Source organism: Rhinolophus sinicus, linkage group LG05 (assembly GCF_036562045.2).
Source record: "Rhinolophus sinicus isolate RSC01 linkage group LG05, ASM3656204v1, whole genome shotgun sequence".
NCBI lineage: Eukaryota > Metazoa > Chordata > Mammalia > Chiroptera > Rhinolophidae > Rhinolophus > Rhinolophus sinicus.
Genome location: NC_133755.1, coordinates 116,445,891 through 116,470,593, shown reverse-complemented (window position 1 = coordinate 116,470,593; position 24,703 = coordinate 116,445,891). Strand labels below are relative to the sequence as shown.

General features: G+C 35.1%; 1 protein-coding gene and 1 pseudogene across 5 annotated transcripts in view; one reads left to right on the top strand and one right to left on the bottom strand.

Moving 5' to 3' along the window:
- The window catches only part of BCKDHB (branched chain keto acid dehydrogenase E1 subunit beta), a 218,947-nt gene that overhangs the window by 149,502 nt on the left and 44,742 nt on the right, over positions 1 to 24,703 (bottom strand). For all 5 annotated transcript variants that reach the window (XM_019729566.2, XM_074333225.1, XM_019729567.2 and 2 more), the window contains exons 4-6: positions 17,976 to 18,109; positions 17,605 to 17,760; positions 15,267 to 15,375 (exon numbers count right to left, since the gene is read on the bottom strand). In XM_019729566.2, coding sequence (XP_019585125.1) covers positions 15,267 to 15,375; positions 17,605 to 17,760; positions 17,976 to 18,109 — 399 coding nt within the window. The remainder of the gene's footprint in view (positions 1 to 15,266; positions 15,376 to 17,604; positions 17,761 to 17,975; positions 18,110 to 24,703) is intronic.
- LOC109446349 (large ribosomal subunit protein eL21) lies at positions 21,522 to 22,006 on the top strand (annotated as a pseudogene).

Sequence of the window (24,703 nt, the reverse complement as noted above, 5' to 3'; positions counted from 1 at the left end):
ATAATCTCCTTTCAAACTTGAAGTTATTAATTATGGTCATACTTTTTGATAATTTTCACTTCTATACCAACACTTTTAACACTTATGTGAAAAAGTACATATAAACAAGAAAACTAAGTGCAATTTCTTCTAATAATTGTTTTTAAATTATTCCCCAAACATAGCTGTACTCAATCTCCCCTCTCCTCTTCACCTCAAATTACTACAAATTTAAAGTCTAGATCAGAAAAATCGTATCAACATACTGTTAACAATATTGTAATATTTATTTGTCTATAATACCTGTCATAATAGTTGTTATAATATTAGTATATTACTGTCTAATTAGAAGGCAAAATTAATTTTCAATAAGTAAAAATAAGTACTAAATTTTGATACTATTTAACCCATGGTGCTTACAGGGAGCATGTGTAGACGGCATAAACTGGTACATTAAGTCTGAATACCACAAGGGAGAATAAACCAGAGAGGTCTTCTGGGATTGACAGTAGGTGAGGGTCACAACCATATAATAACCTAGGCCTTCATGTCATAAGCATGTCAAGGTTTTAATGAGAATTAGGGCAAAAGGACTGCAGACATGTGAGAAAGTACATGAACTGGAACAAATAGAGAAAACCACAAAAAAAGAGAGCCAGAAGAACGAATGTAAGCAGATGCACAAAGGCAAAAAAGTTGGCATTCTAACCAGTGGGACACCATATATGAATAATGGAAAAGTTGAAACAAGTCAGCTGAGACCACCATCATGTGTCATCTTATAATATGCATAAGAAGGGCAGAGCATCTCTTCTATGGTATTCTTGCCAAAATATATACATAACCTTAATTTAATAAAAAAGAAACATCAAACAAATTGAGGGACATTCAACAAAAGAGTGGAACAAATGTGGAGATAATGACAGACAAAAAAGACAAAGGAACTTTCTGACTCAGCATAAAGGAGCCTAGGGAAACATAACAAGTAGAGATTCTAGATTGGATTCTCATCCAGACAAAGGACATTAGTGGGACTATTAACGAAATTTGCGTTCAGTGTGTAGAGGAGTTAACAGTATTGTATCACAGTTAATGTATAGCTGTGGTTATGTATGAGGTTAACATCTGGGGAACCTGGGGGTAAGCAGGGGTTACATTAGAGTGTTTTGTACCATTTTTGCAAACTTTCAGTTTGAGCTTATTTCTAAATGAAAAGATTAACAAAGTTTTTTTATATAAAATTTTGTAAAAAGAAGCCCATCTCAGCAAGTCTCCTACAGATTTTGGAAAAATAAGGTGTGATGTGATGGGGAAGTATATCAAATTATGAACATCACTGAAAATCAACTATGGGAAACAGAGCTTAACACAGGCATGACAGAGGCACTAGATTGATATGCCTTGTAAAACAAGGTCTGTTTTTTGAAATACTAGTACATATAGAGAAAATGAGGCTATTAATGAGGAAGCTATCCAACTGTAAAAGTGCAGCCACATTTAGTGTTTTATTTGTGACCTCATCTACCTAGATGAACACAATAGAGTTCTGACTATACAGACGTGAAGATGGGGAGATATAAATTCAATATCTGTGCATACCCATCAGCTTTTTGCTAGAGATCCTTGATCACTAAATAAAAACCAAAAAACAAACTGTCTAAATCAAAACACAACATCAAGTCAGAATCAGCAAATATCTTGCATGCAAACAGGAGATTTCTCACACTGAAATACATTTAGATAAAAACTAAAACAAAAACATTTGAATCTTAAAATCATTAGTGTTACTATTTCAGAAGGTCATGTTTTGTTTAGTTTTTTATCACTGAAATATCACTGGAAAATAAGAAAACACACCTATTATTTTTAACTGAATAGCAATACTGATTTGAAACAGAAAGTATTAGACCCATTTCAACTCAAATGCATTCTAATTCTTTTTTTTTTATAATTCATTTGAAAACCCTACATTTCTAGTTCTTTTGCATAACCAGACAAATTAGGTTTTCAAAATAATTTGCAAATATATATCACAAAAGCAATGATATGTTAAATCAACCATCGGATTCCACACACAACTTCAAAATTAACTTCATTACATTTTCCTATCTCATTTAATGCAACAAAAAAGGCATTTATGAGACTAAGTATCATTAATTAATACACTTCATTATATTTAATATATATACTAAAATTTTACCACATTTATAATATATTGTTCAGTCTTTTTAATTACTCTTAGTATTTTTTTCATGTACTCTCTAGTGTGCAGCATTTAGCAATTTAGCAAAAGTTCTCCAACAATTTTACTAGCAAGTGTCCATCTTTCATGTTTAATACATTACAATTGCTCTAGTAAATATTTCCCAATGTATTTCCTATAGCAAGGAATATATATATATATATATATATATATATATATACATACATATATATATAATACATATATATACATACATATATATATATACATACACATATACATATATACACACATACATATATATAATACATATATATACATACATATATATATAATATATATATATATATATACATACACATATACATATATACACACACACATATATGTATATATATGGCATTCCTATAGATTCTGACATGGTAAATTGGCAAACTGGCAAAGAAAATAAAAATAATTGAATGCTGAATCAAAAGGTACTATTTTAAAGCCATTCTCCATCAGCACACGGAGAGTTTAAAATGAAAAAAAGAAAATTACCTAACAAAAAGAATTATGTTGAAACAGAATATTAATTTTCACTGTCAATTACCATTATTTTATGACCACTAAGAAAAAAACAACTGCCAATTAAACTTGCATACTGTTTAGAACTTTTATTTTATTCCTATTGAAAGAAAAACGCTTAACCAGACTTGGGTTTTATTCTATCACCCTTATACATACACAAAAACAAAATATAAGCAAAGTAAGTTGGTTACAGTAGTCCTAAAAATCTGACATTCAGAATCTAATTTTTCTTACTCATTTTGACATATAATTGTCAGTTTCTTCTCAGAATTCATTTCCTTTGTCACCAAAAACATTAGTGCTGCAGCACTTTTTAAACGGATCCATAAAGAAATTAAAAAATTAGTGCTGGGCTCTCAAGCTAGCTCACTATTTAGGAACAACCTACTTTTGACTCCTGCTTCCAAAGATTGTTAAATTATTGTTATTCTCCACTTACTCTGACCTTCCACCCATCACAACCACTTGGAACCTCATTGTTAAAAGAGTAGTTCTCTGGAATTTTAAGCTTTTATTTAACTTAATAATGGTCCCAAAGTTCAACAGTAGTGAGGCTGGTCATTCAGGTTTGCCAAAGAGAAGCCATAAAATGCTTCCTTTAAATGAAAAGGTTTGTGTGTGGGGGTGGGGGTGGGGTGGGGAGAGGTAGTACTCTATGTAGGGTTCGTTACTATCCGTGGCGCCAGGTACCCACTGGGAGTCTTGGAATGTATCCCCCCCAGATAAGGGGGGAACTAACATATATATATATATATATATATATATATATATATATATATATATATACACACACACACACACATATATATGTATATACATATATATGTATATATATATGTATATACATGTATATATATATACACACACACATATACATATACACACGTGTATATATATATACACACACATATATATACACGTACATATACATATATATATATATATATACACATATATATATATAGTTGGTTAACTATCACTGACAACAATGTCTAAAGGTAAGGTTTAATTGGAAATTTCATATTTTATCTGTCTAGATATAGAACTGCTTATTAAAAATAAGTCAATCTTTGAGTTTCAGACAACTGACTTTGTACACATTTTGAGAAAAACATTAGGAACTGCCTGTAATAAAAAAGTAGAAGACTCTGGCTTGACTTAACATGATACAATGTACATCCAAATATGCTAGACTATGTTGTAAATCCTGAATAATCTTTGTACGAGTCCCTGAGGGACTAAAAAGATCCCATAGTGGCCCTCAGATTACCATAGACCAAGCAACTTTTCCTGCTCTCCTTCTTTCTAAATCTGAATTGCCCAACCAACAGATACGAGATAGCAAGAACAACTCCTCCCTCTTCTGAAAAACATTTTTGACCGACTATTCCTGAAACTGGCTGAACATTGGCTGACCTCTCTTGCTAAAGCTCTGTAAAATCCTTCCCTGTCTCTCTCTCCTAAATTAGAACACTCCTGAGTTGTGCACATAGCCCAACATTCTGAATAAAGCATCATGCTGAAGGATGTGATTATTAGAACAAATCATTGGAGATTTTTAAATAGAAACATCTTTTAATACACTACTAACATTTATAAAGCATTTATTATATTTATTAAGCATTTATTATGTGTCAAACATTATCTAAATCTATTATGTATAATATATATTAACATATTCAATCAAATGATACCATAGAGAAAACTTTATATTAAATTTGGCTATCCAGAAAAAATATATTATACAAAGACATAAGTGACCAACATTTACTCAAGAATGGGTAATAGATCAACAACCATAAGATTGAAAAGCAAGTCAAAGTTCTGTCCCAAAAGACACCAGAACCAGACCATTTTATAAGCATATTGTATTAAACCTTATAGAACAGACAATTTCTACCATGTTTCCCCCAAAACAAAACCTAGCCAGACCATCAGCTCTAATGCATCCTTTGGAGCAAAATATAATGTAAGACTGGGTCTTATGTTACTATATATCCTATATTACATTAATTTTTGCTCCAAAAGATGCATTAGAGCTGAGTCCAGCTAGGTCTTATTTTCGGGGAAACACAGTAGTTATCGAATCAGATCTAAAGCACAGAAAAAGAAAGCAACCCAGTTCATTCTATAAGACTAGCATAACTCTGATTCTGAAACCAGACCAGGATGGTAAAGGAAGGACAAAGTATAAACCAATTTTACAGATAAATATATATTCATGTTCACATATGTAAGGAGAAACAACTATAGTACAATTTTATTTATGAACATAAAGGTCTTCTTAAAATTCTTTTAAAAATTCTAATTGAATCCAGCAGTATGCTGAAATAATAATGAATCATGGTCAAGTAGAATTTATCCCAGAAATAGAAGAATCACTCAACATTAGGAAATATGATAATAAAATTCACCTCATCAAGAGGTCAAAGAAGAAAAACCATATAATCATCTCATCAGATACCTAAAAATAATTCAATAAAATTCAATAACTTGGGCGAAGTGGGAGGAAGTCACCTCTGCTGAGTAAAAAACAAAGAGAAATTAACTTGATAAAGAGTACCGACCAGGGTCCAAGTTAAGAAAAGATGAGACATTTCTAATAAAGAAAAGAGATTAAAATGTCTCATCAATTCTTGGAAAAAGAAAGCTGTAACTATCATTAGCTATAGAGAGTAAGATTTTCCACCTAGAACATCTAAGATAATTAACTGAAATGTTAGAGAACTGCATAAGGTTTCCAAATGCAATATTAACAAACAAAATTAAAAGCTTTTCTGTATACCAGTAATAACCAATTAGAACTATGTAATGGAAAAAATATCCTATCCACAATGGCAAAATAAAACCAAGGAGCATCTAGTAATAACCTTAACAACAAATGTGCCAAACCTAATGGAAATACCTACACAATTTATTTATGGACATAAAAGTTTGAATAAATGGAGTTCTTGGAAACAAAGACTCATTACAGTGAAGACACGAAAAAACAAAAAAAAACTTTAAAAATTACCGTGTGTGTGTGTGTGTGTGTGTGTGTGTGTATGTGTTCGCGCATACACACACACACATTTTTTAACAAATAGGTTAAATGTTGCTCTCAATCACAATGGGCACAGATATAATGGTGACATTTCCCAGACGTAACATTAAACTCTTGAGAGTCAGTTGTTTCAAGGTGGACTTCCAATAAACATACTAGCAAAGACACTTTATGAGAGAATACATAAATTGTTTAAAAAATACAAGAACAGGCAAAAATTCTGATACACAAAAGAAAACTACAAGAATTTTTCTTAGTATTCCTAAGTAAAATGTCTTACAAACATTTCCAGCTTTCATTTTTAGCTTTCAGGCTATAAATAGTTATATATTGAGTGTTGTCTCCCCATAGTACCTGCATTAAAATACCCTATCCTTCCAGTTTTTCACTAACTGCTGTTTAGAGACTTGTGGTATCTGGCTTCATCAATCATTTATTACTCAGTGCTTAATCAAAGAATATACAAGGCTTACAGGAAACCAGAATGGAATTAAGAAATATAGGTTCTATACTTTACACTATAAGAAACACAGGCTTGTAAGTTTTTCTTTCCACATGCACAAATATAGCTAAACAGGGATGTTTACTTCAACCTGGTTTGGAATAGGCAGAATTTAGAAACAACTCAAACTTCCATAATAGGGCAAAGGATAAATTACGGTATACCCCAAAAAACTTTATGAGCTAAAGATCAGTTAAATCTTTGTGAACTTACTGAAATATATCCAACATAAGTTGATAAGAAAAGCATGTTACAGAACAGTTACAACATACTGATTTTTATTATTTGTATATATATATATGTTCTATAAATTCACATATTTGTATAAATGTAAATGCATGGAAAGAGACTTGCAAAATAAGTTACAAAACTGTTTATAGTATGCTCTTATATCTCAGTTTGTATATAAATGCGTTCCACACATTCATATATGGATATAAATGCAAATGCATAGAAAAAGCTCTAAGGAGTTGAGTCGAGAAAAGGAACTTTCACTTTTCATTTTGTAGCTCTATGTTGCTTGAACTTTTTACAAAGAGTGCATATGATTCATGACATTAAATTTTATTAAAAACAAAAAATAAATCATGTAGTATAAGCTTAGTCATTGAGAATGTATCCAGTTAAATTAGGACAACGATCAAAACTTGACATCTAATGTCCAAAATTAGTCTGCAAGTGAATGTGAATAATAAAGAATATGCCAGAGCATAAGAAAAACTCCAGAGTCCTATTGCACAAATATTTCAATTTATTACATCAACCACAGAAGATAAACAAATTCAAAGGTAATTTTGTAGTTCAAGGTTATTGAAAACCTTTTGATTTTTCTTGCTACCCAATACTAGATCAGCCCTTCTCATCACAAAATAAAATAATTAACTGCATTCCCTGCTTGTTTTAGGTTTACAGTAAATTGAACTCCACACGGTTTAGAAGTCTACATGAACAATTTATTAAGAAAAACAAATATGAAATAAAAAATATGAACTGTAAAAGGTCATTTATAATTAAATAAATGGAAACTGAAATAAATTGACAGTAATAATATATGTTTAAAAGTATAGATAAAAGTCTGGCAAGATATCCAACAAAGTCAACAGTAGTTAGAGGATAAAGGTATGAGCTCCTTTTGTCTTCTCTTTTGTACTTTTCAGGAGTTTTAGTAAGCAAATTTCAGACTGAAATATAGCCACAATCCTTTAACCCTCTGGGTATCCAAACTCTTTGCAACATGACTTTGTAGCTGTTCCCATGAAGATGGAGTCTATTTGCCCACCTCTTGAACTTAGGCTGGCCTTGTAGGACTTGCTTTGGTCAACACACTACAACATATGTGATGTGTGCCGGGTGCTTCCAGAGCCTTGCGTGCTCCTACTTGCCCCCTTGAAACTCTGCTTCCACCACGTGAACAAGACCGAGCTAGCCTGCTGCAGGACTAGAGACAAGCAGACCACAGGCTTGTGAAATGACTCAACTAAGATCAGCAAATCCAACCCACACCTGACTTGCAACAGACAGATCTATGAGGGAGCCCAGATGAAACCTGAACTGCCCAGCTGAGCTCAGCCTAAATTTCTGACCTGTATATGAGCTATATAAAAAAGCTGTTGACTTAAGCCAGCAAATTTTAAGAGTGCCTTGTTAAGCATTAATAGTTTGCTAATACAACACACATGCATTACCTTTATAATAAGAAAAAAATAAGTCTTTTAAAGAAAACAACATACGACACTGTTAACCACTAATTACATTATTTACACCAAAATATTAAAATCTTATTTTCAGGTATATATCTTTTTAATTGAAAAAATTAAATTAACACAATAGTGCAATGGAACTACTTCTTTACGGTTAAAGATCCAAGTTAACATTTAGCAAACCTTATCACTGTACTCATGTATATGGATAAAATAATTGATGTGTGGCTAGATATATTCTTTTATTACACAGCAAAGACTAAAGATAGAACTACCTTATTCCTGGAAAGAAGAATCACATCAACCGTCATAGGAACTAAGACCTTTCCCTGTGCCAGTTTACATGCTTAGTGCCTCTATTCGTTCATTCATTTCATCTTTAAATCAACTTGATGAGCTAGATATTATCACTGTCCTCATTGTACAGGTGAGAAAACTGAAACACAGACAGGTTAAGTAGCTTGCCAAAGGTCACCCAGCTAGTAAGTAGTAGAGCCAATACTTCTGGCCAGAATCCACACTCTTAACTGCTTTATTAGACTGGCCCAAGGCAGAAGAGATGCCTACAGGAAAAAGAGAAACCTGACTGGCCACCTAATGTGTCCGTACATGATGAAATACAGATAATATTAAGGAGATTAGGGACTATCTTAGTAATAGGAACATGAGAAATTAAGCAAATAAAAGAGAAAACGCATTCTGGTTCAGAAAACACGGTTGTAGGCCACAGAGGAAATGAAAGAATGCGTTGTGTGTTTTTTTTGCTCAGTTGTGAATCATACTGATTTTGTAACTGCAATGGAACCACTAAATAATGTTCTGACCAAAAATTACACTACAACTCTATGAAGATATTAGAGAAAATCGGGATCTGTTGAGGGGGAAGGATGGCACATGCTGGGGAAAATTGGGCATAAAATAACTAAATTCAAGTAAAAAGTTAAAATGAGGCCTAAAATATCAAAAACAGTATAAGCATATTATTTACAAATATGATAAATTACCGGAAGAAACTATTAAGAGTTGAAAAAGATTACCTTAGAAGCATGGACTTAGTGAAGGCTGAAGTAAGAAACTGCCATTCTTTTACAAGATATATTATTTGGCTTCTTAAATTCTGTACGAGTTTTATTTCAAATTAAAAATTAACTCAAAAATCTAACAAATAAATTAAATTCTCTCTAATTACTGGACCAAATTTAATTCTGGTCAGGGAGTGTGCCTAGTATTAAATGTACTAGCCTGCATAAAAAGAATCTGCTTAATGATGCCAACCAAAACAAATTTAAAATGCAAAATACGAATTCCTCTCTTTTGTGTACACTGATATTGGTCAAAAATATCTTCAAAGTCTTCTACCACTCAAAAGCTACTTAAAACAGTTTGCTTCTCTTTATAATGTATGAATTCATGCATAATTAGTGTATTTGTTAAACAAAAATCCTCAGTATCATTATGACCTATTTTTGCCTGCAAGGATAATTTGAATCCTGGAAATAAAGCAGTACAAAGCTTTTAGCCTTACTTTTTTTTTCACTAGAAGAACCATAGATGAAAGCCATGTTTACTCCAATATCACTAATGTCATCAATCATTCAATTAAATAAAACCAAAAAGTTCAGCAGACATACAAGAACAGCTTCTCCACAAGATGCCCATATCTGATAATGTCTCACTGACTCATTCTTTCTGAATCACAACTATTTTGTACATTTTTGACACTGGCTGGATTGTTCTTCCCTGTCTGCCTTTTGTAAACATTCCTCTGCCATTTTTAAAGTTATTTGTATTAAAATGTCACAATTACAACAAATAAGCCAGACATATTAGTTATAGTCCGTCTAAATTTAGAAGACACAAATTTTGTATCTATTGTATATTCAAAATAAGTAGAAACAAAATTCAAGAAAATTGCTGCATAAAGAATATATTACCTATTATTACTTTCATGTTTATGGTTTATAAAGTTAATGGCCGAACTGAAGGAGTTATTTACGTACGTTGTAGACCAGACACGTGGATAGTCACCACAACACAGATATTTGAACACAGAACAGTATATGGGGACCAGGTCCAAAAATTAGCGGGTCATGAAGGTCAAGAGGAGCTGTGAAAGGGACAATACTGGGCAGTCTGGCAGTCACCAAACAGTTTCATCCTCTGCCCCCCAAAATGCAGGAAGACTGCATTTCTCAGCAGTCTTTGCCTTTAGGTGGGGACATGAGACTAGGTCCCTCAAACACTGCATGGAACAGAGGCTCCCAAACCCTATCTGTGACCACACTTGTGACATGTATAGTTTTTAGGACTTTCAAAGTAGCAAATTAATCCTATGCCAATGGAGAAGTTAATACAATACATATTCAAACATCGGACTATACACTATAAGGGAAGTGCTGGCTTAATGCATGGCTATTAATATTAGATATTTCCATTCAATTAAAAAGATCATTTTAATTGTGGGAAAATAAAATAGCATATTTCTTGGTATGAAACTAGGACACTAGAGGAAATTGTTTCATTTATGCTCTCCATTTAGTAATGTTTAAATGGGATACAAAATAGGGTAATGATAGAAAGAGAGAAGTCTTTGGGGTCAGAGCATCTTCGTTTAAACCTAACTCTATCACTTATTCCTCTGTGAGCAAGTTTCTTAAACTCTCTAACCTTCAGTGTCAGGCTAACATCATCTATAGAGCTTTTGTGAAGATTAAATGGAACCAGCTGTGTAATAAACGCCCCTACCTGGCCTAGTGACAGAGTGACTGGGTTTGAATCCTGGCTGTGTGGCTTTGAGAAAGTATTCCCTAATGCTCAGGTTCCTGTAAAATGATGATAATGACAGAATTATTCTGCTGAGGGTGTTGTGAGGATTAAATGAAATGGTTCATATGTCTACGCAACATAGCACTGTGTCTAGTACATAAGTGTTCAAAAAGCACTTAAAGACGAGGCAGATACATACATGGATTATCTCAATCCTCTCAATAACCTTATGAAGTATTATGTATAAATAGAAAGGGTTCCTACTGCAGCCATTAGGACAAATGTAGCATTTGTATGTTATGAAAGGCTGCAGTTTATTGTGCTAATCAAACTGGGGAATTTCATCTTAAAAGAGAAGGGTCTTCTCTAACCAAGATGATGTATTATATCAGTCACGATTATCTATTATATTAAAGTCAATAGGGGACTGAAAGTTAAACGAGGTTAAAACTAAAATGTACTTAGTGAGTTTTCCCCAGATCCATTTAATCAAAGGAAGAAAAAAGGAATGAGAGTAACTCAAGGAACTTTAAGAAATAACCTAATGAAATGATGAGGACTTTCACTTTTGATTTCTATTTCTCTCCCTCCTTCCAATTTCCAGTGAACATATCTGCTTAGCCCTGCAATGTTCTACTAGAGACTATCACTCACTAAGTGATGGGATTTGTCCTCAGTCTCATGTTATCCCATGCAAACAACACATAAAAAGTGCAGCTCTGTCTCCACATATAAAATCCCAGAGAAGAAGTCAAAATAGCTGGGCTCGAGCCACACACCCACCACCTGAGATCATGGAGGTCAGATATGATTAGTGGCAGCGCTTTCAGAACTACGTGGAGTGGGCTAAGAGCAGTGGCCATGGGAAGAATATGTCCTACGGAAAATAAGAAACCAATATATGCTAAAAGATTACCTAATGAGAGAGAAAGCTATGCACGACCTCTACAAGCTAAAGCCTTGAATAACTATTTACCTCTCTAACTGAATCAATCTTAAACAGGATTCAGTGAAATAAACTACATATATAGATAAAAATTATACATTAAGGGAAATTCTTTGAGTTAGCAAGTTAACTTTTGTAGATGCCTAATACTTTAGTTTCCAAAGGAACTCTTTACCTAGTATACTTTAAATACTTTATTTCAGGAATTACGTAGAGAACACTACTCTAAATTTGAGAAAAGAACATCTTACCTTAATGATGCTGCAGGAGGGTAAAGCGGGTAATAGTTGATGAGTAATAGTTGGTACTTTCCTAAAATATTTCCTACTGCATCAATCTAATTCCAATGGTGCAAAGTGGGAAAAAATATGCCAGGGAATTACTTTTCTGCCAGCAAAACTCTATTAACAAACATTAATAGAAAACACACTCTGTTGCTTAAACATTTTATGTATTTAGACCTCATTCTTCCTCCATACTCAACATCTCTCTCATATTTTCCTTCTCTTTATTTCTCTAGACTACATTTTGGTAATTTCTTTGACTTTATCTTCCAGTTTACTAATTCTCTCTTTATTTGTTTTAATTTCTGGTTAAACTATCAGAGATATTTTTTTCTTTCACTTATTATATTTTTATTTTATAGACATTCTGTTCTGTTCTTCAAATTTGCTTGTCTCCTGCTTGGATTCTCAAGTGTCTCTTTTTTCAATACGAAACCTACTTATATTTGTATTCTCTATATGACAGTTTTAATATCTGAACTCTTAATGGGTTTGCACCTGCCTTTCCTTGTTCCTGCTCAGAAAGACTATTTTCTCCTTGGACTTTATCTGTGGGACTATCCTGAGGCCTGGGTTGAAGTGACTCCAGAGAAGATTTGCTTTCTTCTGACAGCTCTCTTGGGGTGCCACCAACCCAGAAGCACTGTAAATTATCTACCTAAACGTTTTCAGTCCACACTAGAGCACATATTTAAATCAAAATCTTGTATAAGGGTCATTTTGTGATCAAAATTCTCAGAGGAGATTTTTCGTTTCTCTCCACCAGCATAGAGTCAAGACAGATAATTTTCCTTCCTATCACCTCTGATCTCTCACTATGGATAGTCTGTGGAGTGCCAGCTTTAAGCAAGGGCTCATTGTAGCTTCTCTACCTAAAGTGGGCCCTGGACTTTATCTCCTGTCCCCAATGTTCCATGGAGTCATTAACTCAGAAGCTCAGTGTCCCCAGAACCTGGCAAATACCTCTAGAGACACTTAGGCATTCGCTTAATTCCCAGGGTTCTGAGCTTCACATTTCAGGACTCCAGACTTCTAAGTTGCACGCCAGCTCAGTATGTAAAATAAATACACCCCCATGCCCCCCACACCCACCTCACTTATTTCAGAGTACCTAAACCAGCATTCGTCCATTACTACCAGACAAGGACATCTTATTCTATACTACTTAGTCTTGACACCTCCCTCTTCTTTTCCCTGCTCAAATACATTGAGACACCAAGTATTTCATATAATCTAAGAAATTTCTAACCCTCTCCTAATTTAGGCCCTGACCATTTCTTAGACTGGCTGTTACAACCCCCTAGCCCAGTCTCCTAATGACCAATCTTTTCCTCACACTAAGGTTTGGAGGTAGTGAGAAAAACTGTCCTTTGGATTCCAGTCCATGCTAGGTTCTAGTTTATCCTTGTCCTCCCCCTACTTCATGTCCATCTTCCCTTCCTAACAGTGTGATTATTCTAGACTTGAGGATACAGCACCAAACACAGATGCAAAAACTTTTCATAGACTGTTTAGTTTCTACAGTTGCATTTATTATAGGTAAAATGTCCATAATACATCCCTTACTGTGTTTTCTAGTGGTTTGCATCTCTGATCAAACCCTGACTGATACAGCAGTATCTAGAGACCTGTCTCATGCCTTTAAAGAGCTGCAGTACAATCCATCAGATGGATGTAGCTTACTTTATTCAACAAACCCAAATCCCCTACTGATGGACAAAATGGCACTTCAATAAACAGTAACATTTTTTTCAACCTTTTTCTGTATATCCCTGAAATAGATTCTTTGAGGCAGACTATGGATCTAAGAGTAAATAATCACATTATTTCTAACAGTTCTATTTCCTCCTTAAAATGTATTACTTTTTTGGAGAACATGAAAGCAACTGTGGCAGTCAGAGATTGGTAGGTGTCCATGTGCACCTCCCATCATTGTGTAATAACAACATTTTCAGTTGGGCACTAAGCTAAAGACTACTTTTTTCAGCTTCCCTTGTGGCTAGGTGTGGCCCTATGATTAAGTTCTGACCAGTGGGATGTAGGTAGATTCAATATGTGCAATTTCCAAGTCATTCCTTAAAGAGATGGTGAATTCCATTCCCCTTTCCTCCTTCCCCCTTCCTGGTGGCTGAAATCTTTATGTGATGTTCCATTTAGTTAAGATGAGTGGATAATTAACCTAAGTGGTCTATTACGTAATGAACAAAACTCCCAATTATTTTTACAAAGAATTATCAGCCTACTATTTATAATGTAACATAGACCTATATTTATTACTCTATGAACCTTCACAATATGAACTCTTTTAACTCTAAATGTAAGAGTCCACATCTTTAGTCCACTGTTTTAACTATTCCCAAGGTACACTGGCAATTCAAGAAGAAAGAATGTAGGAAAAAAGATCAATTAAATTATTATTTATGGATACCAAAATTCTTTCTATTTCCACAGCTTAGAAACCACCAGGCTACTCTAGTTTTTTTAATTAATCTAAAGCACTTTCCTTTATTTTTCCATTTGATTCCATCAATACAGAAATGTCTTTCACAGGTTACTTCAGATAACTCAATATAAATGCTCCATTTCTTTTGACATCATTCCAAACAACTGCAAGTTTGGAGGTTACTCTGCCAGTGCCAAGTACATCCGAGAGATTAACACACAGAGTTCAAGAAGAGTGGACTGCATATAAGCAGCAACGGAAGAATCAGTGTCAGAACATTCAGAAACCCCCCTCCCCACCCAAAAAAGCAGAAACCAGAATACGGTCAGCTGTAAGATACTTAGACCTGAGGCTAAGTCTAAGAAAACCACGGGTTAAAAGCATCCTTAACCAATAATAAAATAAATGGAGATAAGCAACTTCAGTCATTGCTTCCAAATTGACTTCTTAACTATCAAAAGTATTCTAATTTAGATCAAGACCTATACAGACACTTTAGCTAAAAGGGCATTTGCTATTACAATAGTACAATGAGCCCATTCACTTTTTCATTCAACACACACTTACTAAACTTCTACTACTTAGAGGAACATAGTCCCTATATTCTTGGTACTTCACAATGCTTCTTGATTTTCACAATCTAAATGGATTTTCCCTAAACTTAACATAAAATATACACCTGAGAACAAACTAAATATAGAACAAATCAGAATTTTTTTTCCTACAAGGTAAATATAAATCAAACTAATAGGGGAAAAAGTTAAGTTTTTAATCTGTGAAAAACAAAAACATAAAGATATTCACAAATATAAAACAAAGAAAGCCTTTACCTGCTGCCCTGTAAAGTATTTTAGGTTCAAAAAATATACAAGGATTTTTATCCTCTATGCATGACAAAAGAAGTCCTTTGGCCTGGAAAGGGCTTCTGGGTACAACCACCTGCAAAAACAGATTTTTTTAAAGACAATTTTAGTAAAGGTGTCTCCCAGTAAACTCACTTACAAGAAGGGTTGATATTTAAATAACCTATTGCTACTAATTACAAATAGCAATCTGACATTTTAGCCTAATTACCATTTATTATTAAAAAATTTACATACGGTCCCAAAAACTTCTATTTGTTCAACATTTATCAGAAGCCTACCATATCCTGGTGACTAAGACTGGTCTTCTCCTAAGGACCTAAATGTCTGTTTCGTGTGTGTGTGTGTGTGTGTGTGTGTGTGTGTGTGTGTGTGTGTATAAAAGGAATCCGCAAAGAACAGTCATCAAAACAAAAAGTTGCCAATATCTGCCTATATTTACCTACAAAATAAATAAATCTTTTCTACTAATATTCTATTACTACTTTCAAAGAGTATGTAACTCCTTTCTCCAATTTTAACATATCAAAATCTCCTTTCCATGAAAAACATGGTCTTCATTCCCACGTGGAACAGTAACCCACAATCCAGCCACTATAATGTCCAGTTATTGCAAAACTAAAAGTGGGGATACTGCACACTTCCAGGTGACAGGAAAGGGTTCCACAACCTTCATGAGAATGAGGTTAATAATGAGGAAGATGATAATGACAGCAGGTAGCACATGTATTAACGGGGCCAAGAATTCTATGTGGATTAATTCATCTACTGTTCATAGCAACCCCACGAGGTAGCTATTATTATTTTCCCCAACTTACAAAGGCAGACTAACAGAGAGCACACAGCTGGCCCAAGGTTACATCACTTGACCAGGAATTCACGCCCAGTTCTGACTCCACAGCTCACTCTTACTTTCTACATTATTTTGCCTCAAATCACAAACCTGTGTCTAATTTTTAATAACTGTTAAATTATTACATAGCAATTACACAGAAATAATTACCATTAAAATAAACCTGAATTTATCACAAAGGCTCACATAAGGTTCCTTGAGGCAAGTTATAGTTGGCTTTCAAAATCATTTTTATAACATTTATATCAAAGGATTTTTATTTCAAAAAATAAAATAGCAGCACAAATCTCACTATTTCATTTTCTGTAAATAGAAGGCTGAACACATTGCTCACTACAACATACAGTGTCTTTACCTTAAGTTTCTACTTACGTTTCTCTTCATCTGCTTTCTTCATGTATTTATTTTCAGCATTTAGTATTTATTTTTAGTATATATACTATATGCACATTTGAATTTGGGATTTAAAAAAAGGAAGGGGTTGGGGGAGAGAAAGTAGGGGATTGAGAGAAAAGATCTGTTCTTAAAAATACTGGATAACATCATAAACATTAAATGTAAATCAGTGCTCAACTCAAGCACAAAAAAACCTGCTGCCTCAAATGTGGTTTCTATCCCAAACTACCACTTCGAGCTTATATTGAAAAATGATGCAACTTCTACTTCACTAAGAGAAATTGTATGACTTTGCTCTGGTAGAAAAAACAAATAAAACAAAAACACACGTTCACAACCAGTTCATTCTATCACAAAAACAGACACACAGCCCTGGGTAGACAGACATATCTATGAGCTGTTGTAATGATTCCCTAGAAAGCTCTTCAGTAAGTACAACTAGAAAAGATGATAGTGTAAAAAATTAAGACTTAAAATATGCAAAATGTTTTTATTAAAAGACCTAACCTACTATGGAAACCTAAGATTATTGTGGAAGGCTGTAAGAGAAAGATGCTTCAAAATTAATTTGTTGGGCATACCTTTTCTGCACTGAACAGCACACCTAGGCAATGAAAGCTTCTCTTAGTTTATTTAAAAAGTAGGAAACAGACTAAAAGCAAATGTCTTATCCTTCCAAGTAGGAGGTAAATATGAATTAAATAGTAGATTATTAATTTACCCAGAATCAGTTAAGTTAGAAAGACCCACTATAAAGAAACATAGAGCCTTTAAAGAGAGGAAAGATAACCCAACTATGTTCTCGGTCTTATTCTTTGAAGTCTCTGAAATTAATATCAGGGTCAAGCCAGGTACTACTTCAAAAACAATAGTCTATAAACCTCAGCAATGGATTAGTGACTCTAAAAAGAATACTAAAATCTCTTTTGAAAAGAATTAAGTTTACATAAATTCCAAAAATCCTGCTTGCTTTCCTCTAGATAAGCATTAGTTAACAGAATGAACCAAAACAGAAACATCAAATGCTAATCAAATAAAGTACATAAACGAGGATACCTTGATTCCTGGGCAGTGGGCAAAAAAAGCTTCAGGACTCTGCGAATGATAGAGTGCCCCATGGCCGACACAGCCCCAAGGGGACCGGATGGTGAGACTTCCACAGTTAAAAAGATCCCCAGAGCGATAGCGATACTTGGCGGCTTCATTAACAATCTGGGGGAAGGGGGGAGAGAAGTGACATGTCACAATGAGTGCTTTATTTCCATTCATTTTCTGAAACCATTTTATTAGATCTTTAAAGAACTTGTAATGCACTAGTTCAAAAGGTAACAAAAGGATAGGGGAGTGGGAGAGTGGAGGCAAAACTTCAATACTTCATGGATTTAACCTTAAAAATATTCAATTATAGTAAAATGCAATCCTCCTACCTGATCAAAAGCGGGATAAATATAATCTGCAAACTGAATTTCTGCAATGGCGGTAGCACCAGTGACTGCAATTCCAATCCCAAATCCAACAATTCCTTGTTCACATAATGGGGTATTAAAAACTCTATCTTTTCCTAAAAAAGAAAATAAATTCATCTTAATATAACAAATGAGAGTAACATAATGCACGATACAACTGAAAAGTCAATGAGTTAATAATGGTGAGATGGAGAGAAAAGAAGCATAGAACATTCTAGAAATTAAAAATAACTAGAATGATGGCTAGTTTAAATGCAAACATTAATTATATTAACTATAAGTAATCTAAATGTTCCAATTAACAGAAAGATTGTCACACTGGGATAAGAGAAAGCAAAACCCAACTACTTAAAATAAAAAATAAAGATAACAGAAAAGTTGTAAGAAAAAAGAAGGAAAAATATATACAATGATAAATCAATCCAAATAAAGTTGATATTGCTACTTTAATAGCAAACAAAGTAGATCTTATGGGAAAAGGCAAAACTGGAGATAAAGAAGAAACATGTATACTTTCAAAGGGTTCAATTTTCAAGGAAGACAAAAGTTATAAATTTATACTCATCTAATAACAAAGGCTCCAAATAAATAGGAAAAAATTAACAGAATTAAAAGAAAAAATGGATAAATTCCCAAAGTAGTGGGAGATTTTAATATACCCATCTCAGTAACTGACACATAAAGCATATACCAAAATAAAAAAGTAAAACCTATATAGATTTGAACATTATTAACAAACATAACTGACACACTGGACACTGCACGCAATAGCTAAGAATACAAATACTTTTCAAGTAAATAGAGAACACTCATATTAACTGACAATAGACTAGGTTATAAATCCAATCTCAACAAATTTTGAAGAACTAAAATCATATAGAGTATATTCTCTGACCATGGTGGAATTAAGCTAGAAGTCAATAACTAAAAGGTAATTAGAAAATCCTTGTGGGGACAGAGTCCCAGAGAGCAGTTTCCAGGCTCTCAGCCTCACATGAAAGGTGCTGGCTCGGGTAGTAGATGGCTGTCAACTGTGGCTTATTGACCCTCAGCTGTTACCAGTTAGCCAATTAGCCACTGATATAACTGGTGTGGCTGCGCTAGTGAGTCGAGAGTCAGTCTGGAGTCAAGAGTCCAGTCGAGTCGGTTGGTTGGCAGGCAGAAAAGCGGACAGCAGGTTGCAGGTCGTGTGACTCCAGCCTCCAGTGAGCCTATAGTGGTATGACTCCCCTACCTATAGTTCCGTGGGTGTTCCTTTTTGGCCTAGCCATATCTTGTGTTCTTGTGCGGGGAGCGGAACCAGAGACCCCGCAGGCCGCCCCACATGACAATCCTTATGTTAGAAAAATATTTTAAATATATGTCTAAGTAACCTATGACTCAAAGAAGAAATTTTAATGGAAATTAGAAAGCTTTTGAACTGAATGATATGAAAACTCTATATATCACAACTTATTGAGGGTCCTTCCAATTTCAGTAATGGCAGCTTTTTTCAGACAAACCCTCCGAACAAAATATAACAAACAATACTTAAAAGCATTGGGGAGGCGAAAAGTAGGCCTAAACTGAAAGAGATCTGACCCTTGAAAGAAATGAAGTGCTGTGGATGAGCATGCCGTTTATAAGGCTTGTCCCCCAAGGGGATTCCCCAGTCTCTGACATGGGACAGCTAGAATTCAGACAGACTCAGTCTTACTGGCTTGAGGTGTCAGAGAAAGGAATCTGGGGCTGCCACTGGCTAGAAATTGAAGGACTAAGTCCCTAAAAGTAGAGCACTATATGGGGGTACCCCAAAATCTGTGCATAAATTATGCTCAGATCTTCAGTTGACCCCTGTGCCTGCAGAAGACTCCAAGAGCCCAGCAGGTAAAAGCTGGAAGCTCAAAGAGCTGAGCAGAGATTTCAGCTCTACCCACCAATAAGGAGATAAAATTTGGAGTTTGAAACTCTTCAAACTAAAGGAGCTTGACACACAGTTAAGCTATCTATTGAAACCACATATTACAATATTACCGTGTTTCCCTGAAAATAAGATCTAACCGGAAAATAAGCCCTAGCATGATTTTTCAGGATGACATCCACTGAACATAAGCCCTAATGCTTCTTCTGGAGCAAAAATTATTATAAGACCCAGTCTTATTTTCGGGAAAACATGGTATTAGCGTGCAACTCAATTCCCCTCTAAAATGTCACCACTTCTCAGCCAATATCAGTATTTCATGAAAAATTCTAATTTCAGGGACCTGGGTGAACACAAGCAATGGCCACAGTCTGGCCACATGACCAACAGTTTGAGAACAAATCTGGGATTCATATTTCAGTTCCATAATCCAAGGATACCAGTTCTTGGTGCATAGCATTCACTCTCAGCTCAATTAGTCCTTTCAAATATGAGCCACAAACAAGGCAGGTGCTAGGAAATGCCAGCTAGACACATCCTGTAGTTTGCACTCTAGAAGCAGCTGCAAAAACTTAAAGCATGATTCATACTCATCATGATCCAGGACTATCTTCTGACTGTGACTTCTAATTCTCATCAGTTCCCTATTTGACTGCAAGTAGCATGATAATTTCAGAAAATCTACGATTCCATTGAACTAAGAACAATTCACTGGTAGAAAATGAACACATATCCCATTACCTGTGGAATCCACACCCATGGGATACGTGAACCACCTGAACCAGAGAAGCAATGTTCTTATTTATTCCTCGCTGATTCAAGTTCCCTGGATTCAGATACTTTCCATCTCAGTAAATATAGCCTTTTTTTTTCTTGCTAGAAGGCAGAAAAGTTGAGTTTCTCAGAATTCTTACTCCAAAATACGCTTAGTTTGTGGAAATAGCATAATAACTCTCTCCAAGTTTCAATGACCTAGCAAAAAACTGCTTCAATATGAACTAAATGTTAAAAATCTGTTTCTTTTTTCTCCCAAACAGGTAATGATTGAGGATAAGAGTACACATAAAAAATGTACAATACTGCTAAATTTCTCTGTTATAATGCAATTAACCTGATATAAAGTTCATACACACAGTATCCCAATGGGTAAATAACACATACAGTGATTGCACTATCAGCCAAGAAAGATGGGGGGTTAAGTGCCATCTCCACAAATTACCAAGGCTCAATTTCTATCTGTAACAGAAGAATCATGATACTGAAAAGACTAAAAATTCATACACTTATTCAAACATTTATAAAGTTCCTAATATTGCATAGATACTATTCTAGATGCAGAGGATAGAGTAGCAAACAAAACAGAAAAAAAAATTGTCATCCTCATGGAACTTACATTGTAGTTGGGGGGAATAGACAATAAAAATGAAATAAATGAGTAGAATGTATAATGTGTTATATTATGACAAGTCCTATCAAGAATAGTAAAGCAGGGAGTAGGTGATTAGGGGGATTTTAAATAGGAAGATGGCAAAAGCCCCACTGAGAGGTGACATTTAAAAGAAAAGGGCTCCTTTTCGGCAAGGACCACCATCTTCCAGTAATTCACCAAAATGACCAACGCAAAGGGAAAGAGGAGAGGCCCCCGCTCTGTGTTCTCTAGGCCTTTTAGAAAACATGGAGTTGTTCCTTTGGCCACATACATGCAAATCTACAAGAAAGGTGATACTGTAGACATCAAGGGAATGGGCACTGTTCAAAAAGGAATGCCCCATACACGTTACCATGGCAAAACTGGAAGGGTCTACAGTGTTACACAGCACGCGGTTGGCACTGTTGTAAACAAACAAGTTAAGGGCAAGATTCTTGCCAAGAGAATTAATGTACATATTGAGCATATTAAGAACTCTAAGAGCCGACATAGCTTCCTGACATGGGTGAGGGAAAATGATCAAAAAAAGAAGGAAGCCAAAGAGAAAGTTCTCTGTGTTCAACTGAAAGGTCAGCCTGCCCCACCCAGAGAGGCACCCTTTGTGAGAATCAATGGAAATGGCCTGAGTTGCTGGAGCCCATTACCTATGGATTCATGACATGATAAGTGTAAAACAAATAAAAGACCTCTGTACTGTTTAAAAAAAAAAAAAAAAAAAAGAGTTGAAGGAAACGAGGAGGTATACCATGCAAACATCCAAGGGAATATACATTCCAGGCAGAGGGACAAGCTAGTGCAAAGTTTCTGGGGTATGAGCATGTTTAGCACATCAGAGGAAAGGCAAAAAGTCCAGAGTATCTGGTCTGAAGTAAGAGAGATACAGGCAGGAGATGAAGTTAAAGAGTTGAGAGAATGAGATGGGAAGGTGGCACAGACCGGGCAGGGCCTTAGGTTATTGTAAGCACTCTGCTCTTTACAGTGAAAATGAATCAGTAAGTAGGTGAAGGAGACAGGAAACCATTAAGCAAAGTCAAGCCATTCTCTGAAATTGCATTTTGACAGTATCCCTCTGGCTGGTATTTGGTGAATAGCCTATAAATAGGCAAGGGTGACCACAGCAAGACTGATTACAGGATATTGCAATAATCCTGGTAAAAGATGACGAAACATAATAGCAGAAAAGATGTGAGGCTTTGCTATAGTCTAAAGATAGAGTCAAAAGGATTTGGTGATGAAATGGATGTAGAGTGTGAGTCAGAGAAACGCTAACAATGATTCAAAGGTTTTTGCCCTGAGCAACTTGAAGGAGAGAGTAGCCATTACCTAAGAAAGGGAAAGCCACAAAGATGCATGTTGAGATATCAGGAGATCAGTTTTGGAGATGTTAAGTTTGAGATGCCTTTAGACATTAACATAAGGGTATTAATTTGACTGTTGAAGTTTAAAGTCTTAAGCATAAGAATGGCATTAAAAAACACGGGACTGGATGAGATTACCAAGTAAATTTAAATGGGTACATAGAGCAGTGATCCAATGTTACAAAGACAAGGGGTGAGAAATAAATCATCAAAATTGAGAAGGGGAAAAAAAGCCAAAGAGTTTGGAGGAAAACTAAGAGATTGTGCTGGCCTAGAAGCCACATGAAGAAAGTGTTTCTAAGAGGAGTGATAAATTTGTGCTGTATGCTGCCAACAGAAAAGTGAGATGAAGACTGAAAATTTTATAACTGGTGACTTTTACATAACAATGCCTGCAAAGTGGAAAGGAGGGAGAAAACAAAAGCCTAATTCAAGAGAGACTGGGAGAAGAGAAATTGAAGACCATGAGTAATGACAATTATTTGTAGAAATTTTGCTGTAAAAGCAAGAAAAGCAAAGAAAGGTGCAACAAAGAGCTGGAGAGGAATATGGAACAGAGGGATCGGTCTTCCTTTCCTTTTTTTCACAATGGAAGAAATAACCGTATACTTGTAGGTTGATAGGAATTATCATTCAAGACGGGGAAACTGATGATTTTGAGAAAATTAATGAAATAGAGAGAAGGAAGAATAACTATAACCATGTCTTTGAAGGGTGACAGAAGAGGAAGAAGTCTAGTGTGAAGAGGTTGACAGAACACTTACATTCATTCACAGTGCAGGAGGAAAGAGTCCGGGCACTAATGCTGGTACATGTATATATGTGGGGGTGAGAGCTTGTCAAAGGTCTCTATTAGTTGCATCTATTTTCTTAATAAAATATTAAACTAGATCATTAGCTAAGAGTAAGAAGGGAGGAGGCAGTGTTGAGGAGAGAAAAGAAAAGTATGAAAAAGTGAATGGTGCAGGAACATGCAGAATGATGGTAGACAGCATGAGTGGGCCCTGGAGATTACCAGTCTTGAACTTAAAGTGAGACTAGTTGACAAGATGTTTTGCTCTAGCAACTTTCAGCTCAGGGAGTTAAGATTTAGACAGGGAAATGGATTTAACTAGAGGATTTTGCCAAGCAAATAACATGGAATATAAATTGGATATAAAGAGAAGAAAGGTCATCAGGGAGAGGCAGAGACAGAGCAGTGGAATTCATGGATTTTAAGAATCAAAAAGATCAAAAGATTGTTGGGGTGGGGGTACTAGAAGCAGTGAGCTGGAGAGCTTCATGGTGGAGGTCAGAGTCCGGGATGCTTCCAAACGAGATTATGGAGGGACTGTAGTTACTGACAATGAAATCTGGGGTATGGGTGCAAAAGTGAGAAGCTGAGGGCGGATGGAGGACACGATCACTACAGAAGAGAAGTGTCAGGCACTGAGAAACCGGGATATGGAGAAGACCATCCACATGGATACTGACAGGAGTGCTGCACAGACGATAGTGAGCCAGCCTTGGAACAGAGGATTGGCCTCGGGTCAAAAGACGACAAGGAAGGATCGTGCTAGTGCTCAGTATTCAATAATGTATTGAACGACTTCTTGAAAGTACTCAATAAGTATTTATTTTGAAAGGATAAATTAGATAGTGAAAGCCAGGTTTCTTTTGATTACAAGTCAACTTTATGTCTTTCTTTACTTTCTGAGAAACCTGAACTCAGCTTTTTGATATCTGGCACCAAACTTCTCAAATTCAGTACTATTAAGTGGTATCATGTGATTCCATAATTCCACACCGACCACATCCTTTAGCTCAGTTGGTATATAAAATGGATATCCCTGAAATGCATGACAATTTAAAACTTTCATCCAAATGAAAAAAATCTAAGCTCAACTGCAATTCATATCTTTCAAAGGCAGCTGAAGTCTATAACGACACCATAAGTTTCTGAGGCTCAGAGAAAGTTGCAGGAAAAAGGAGACTATATCACAGTGCTGTAAATCAAGCTCAA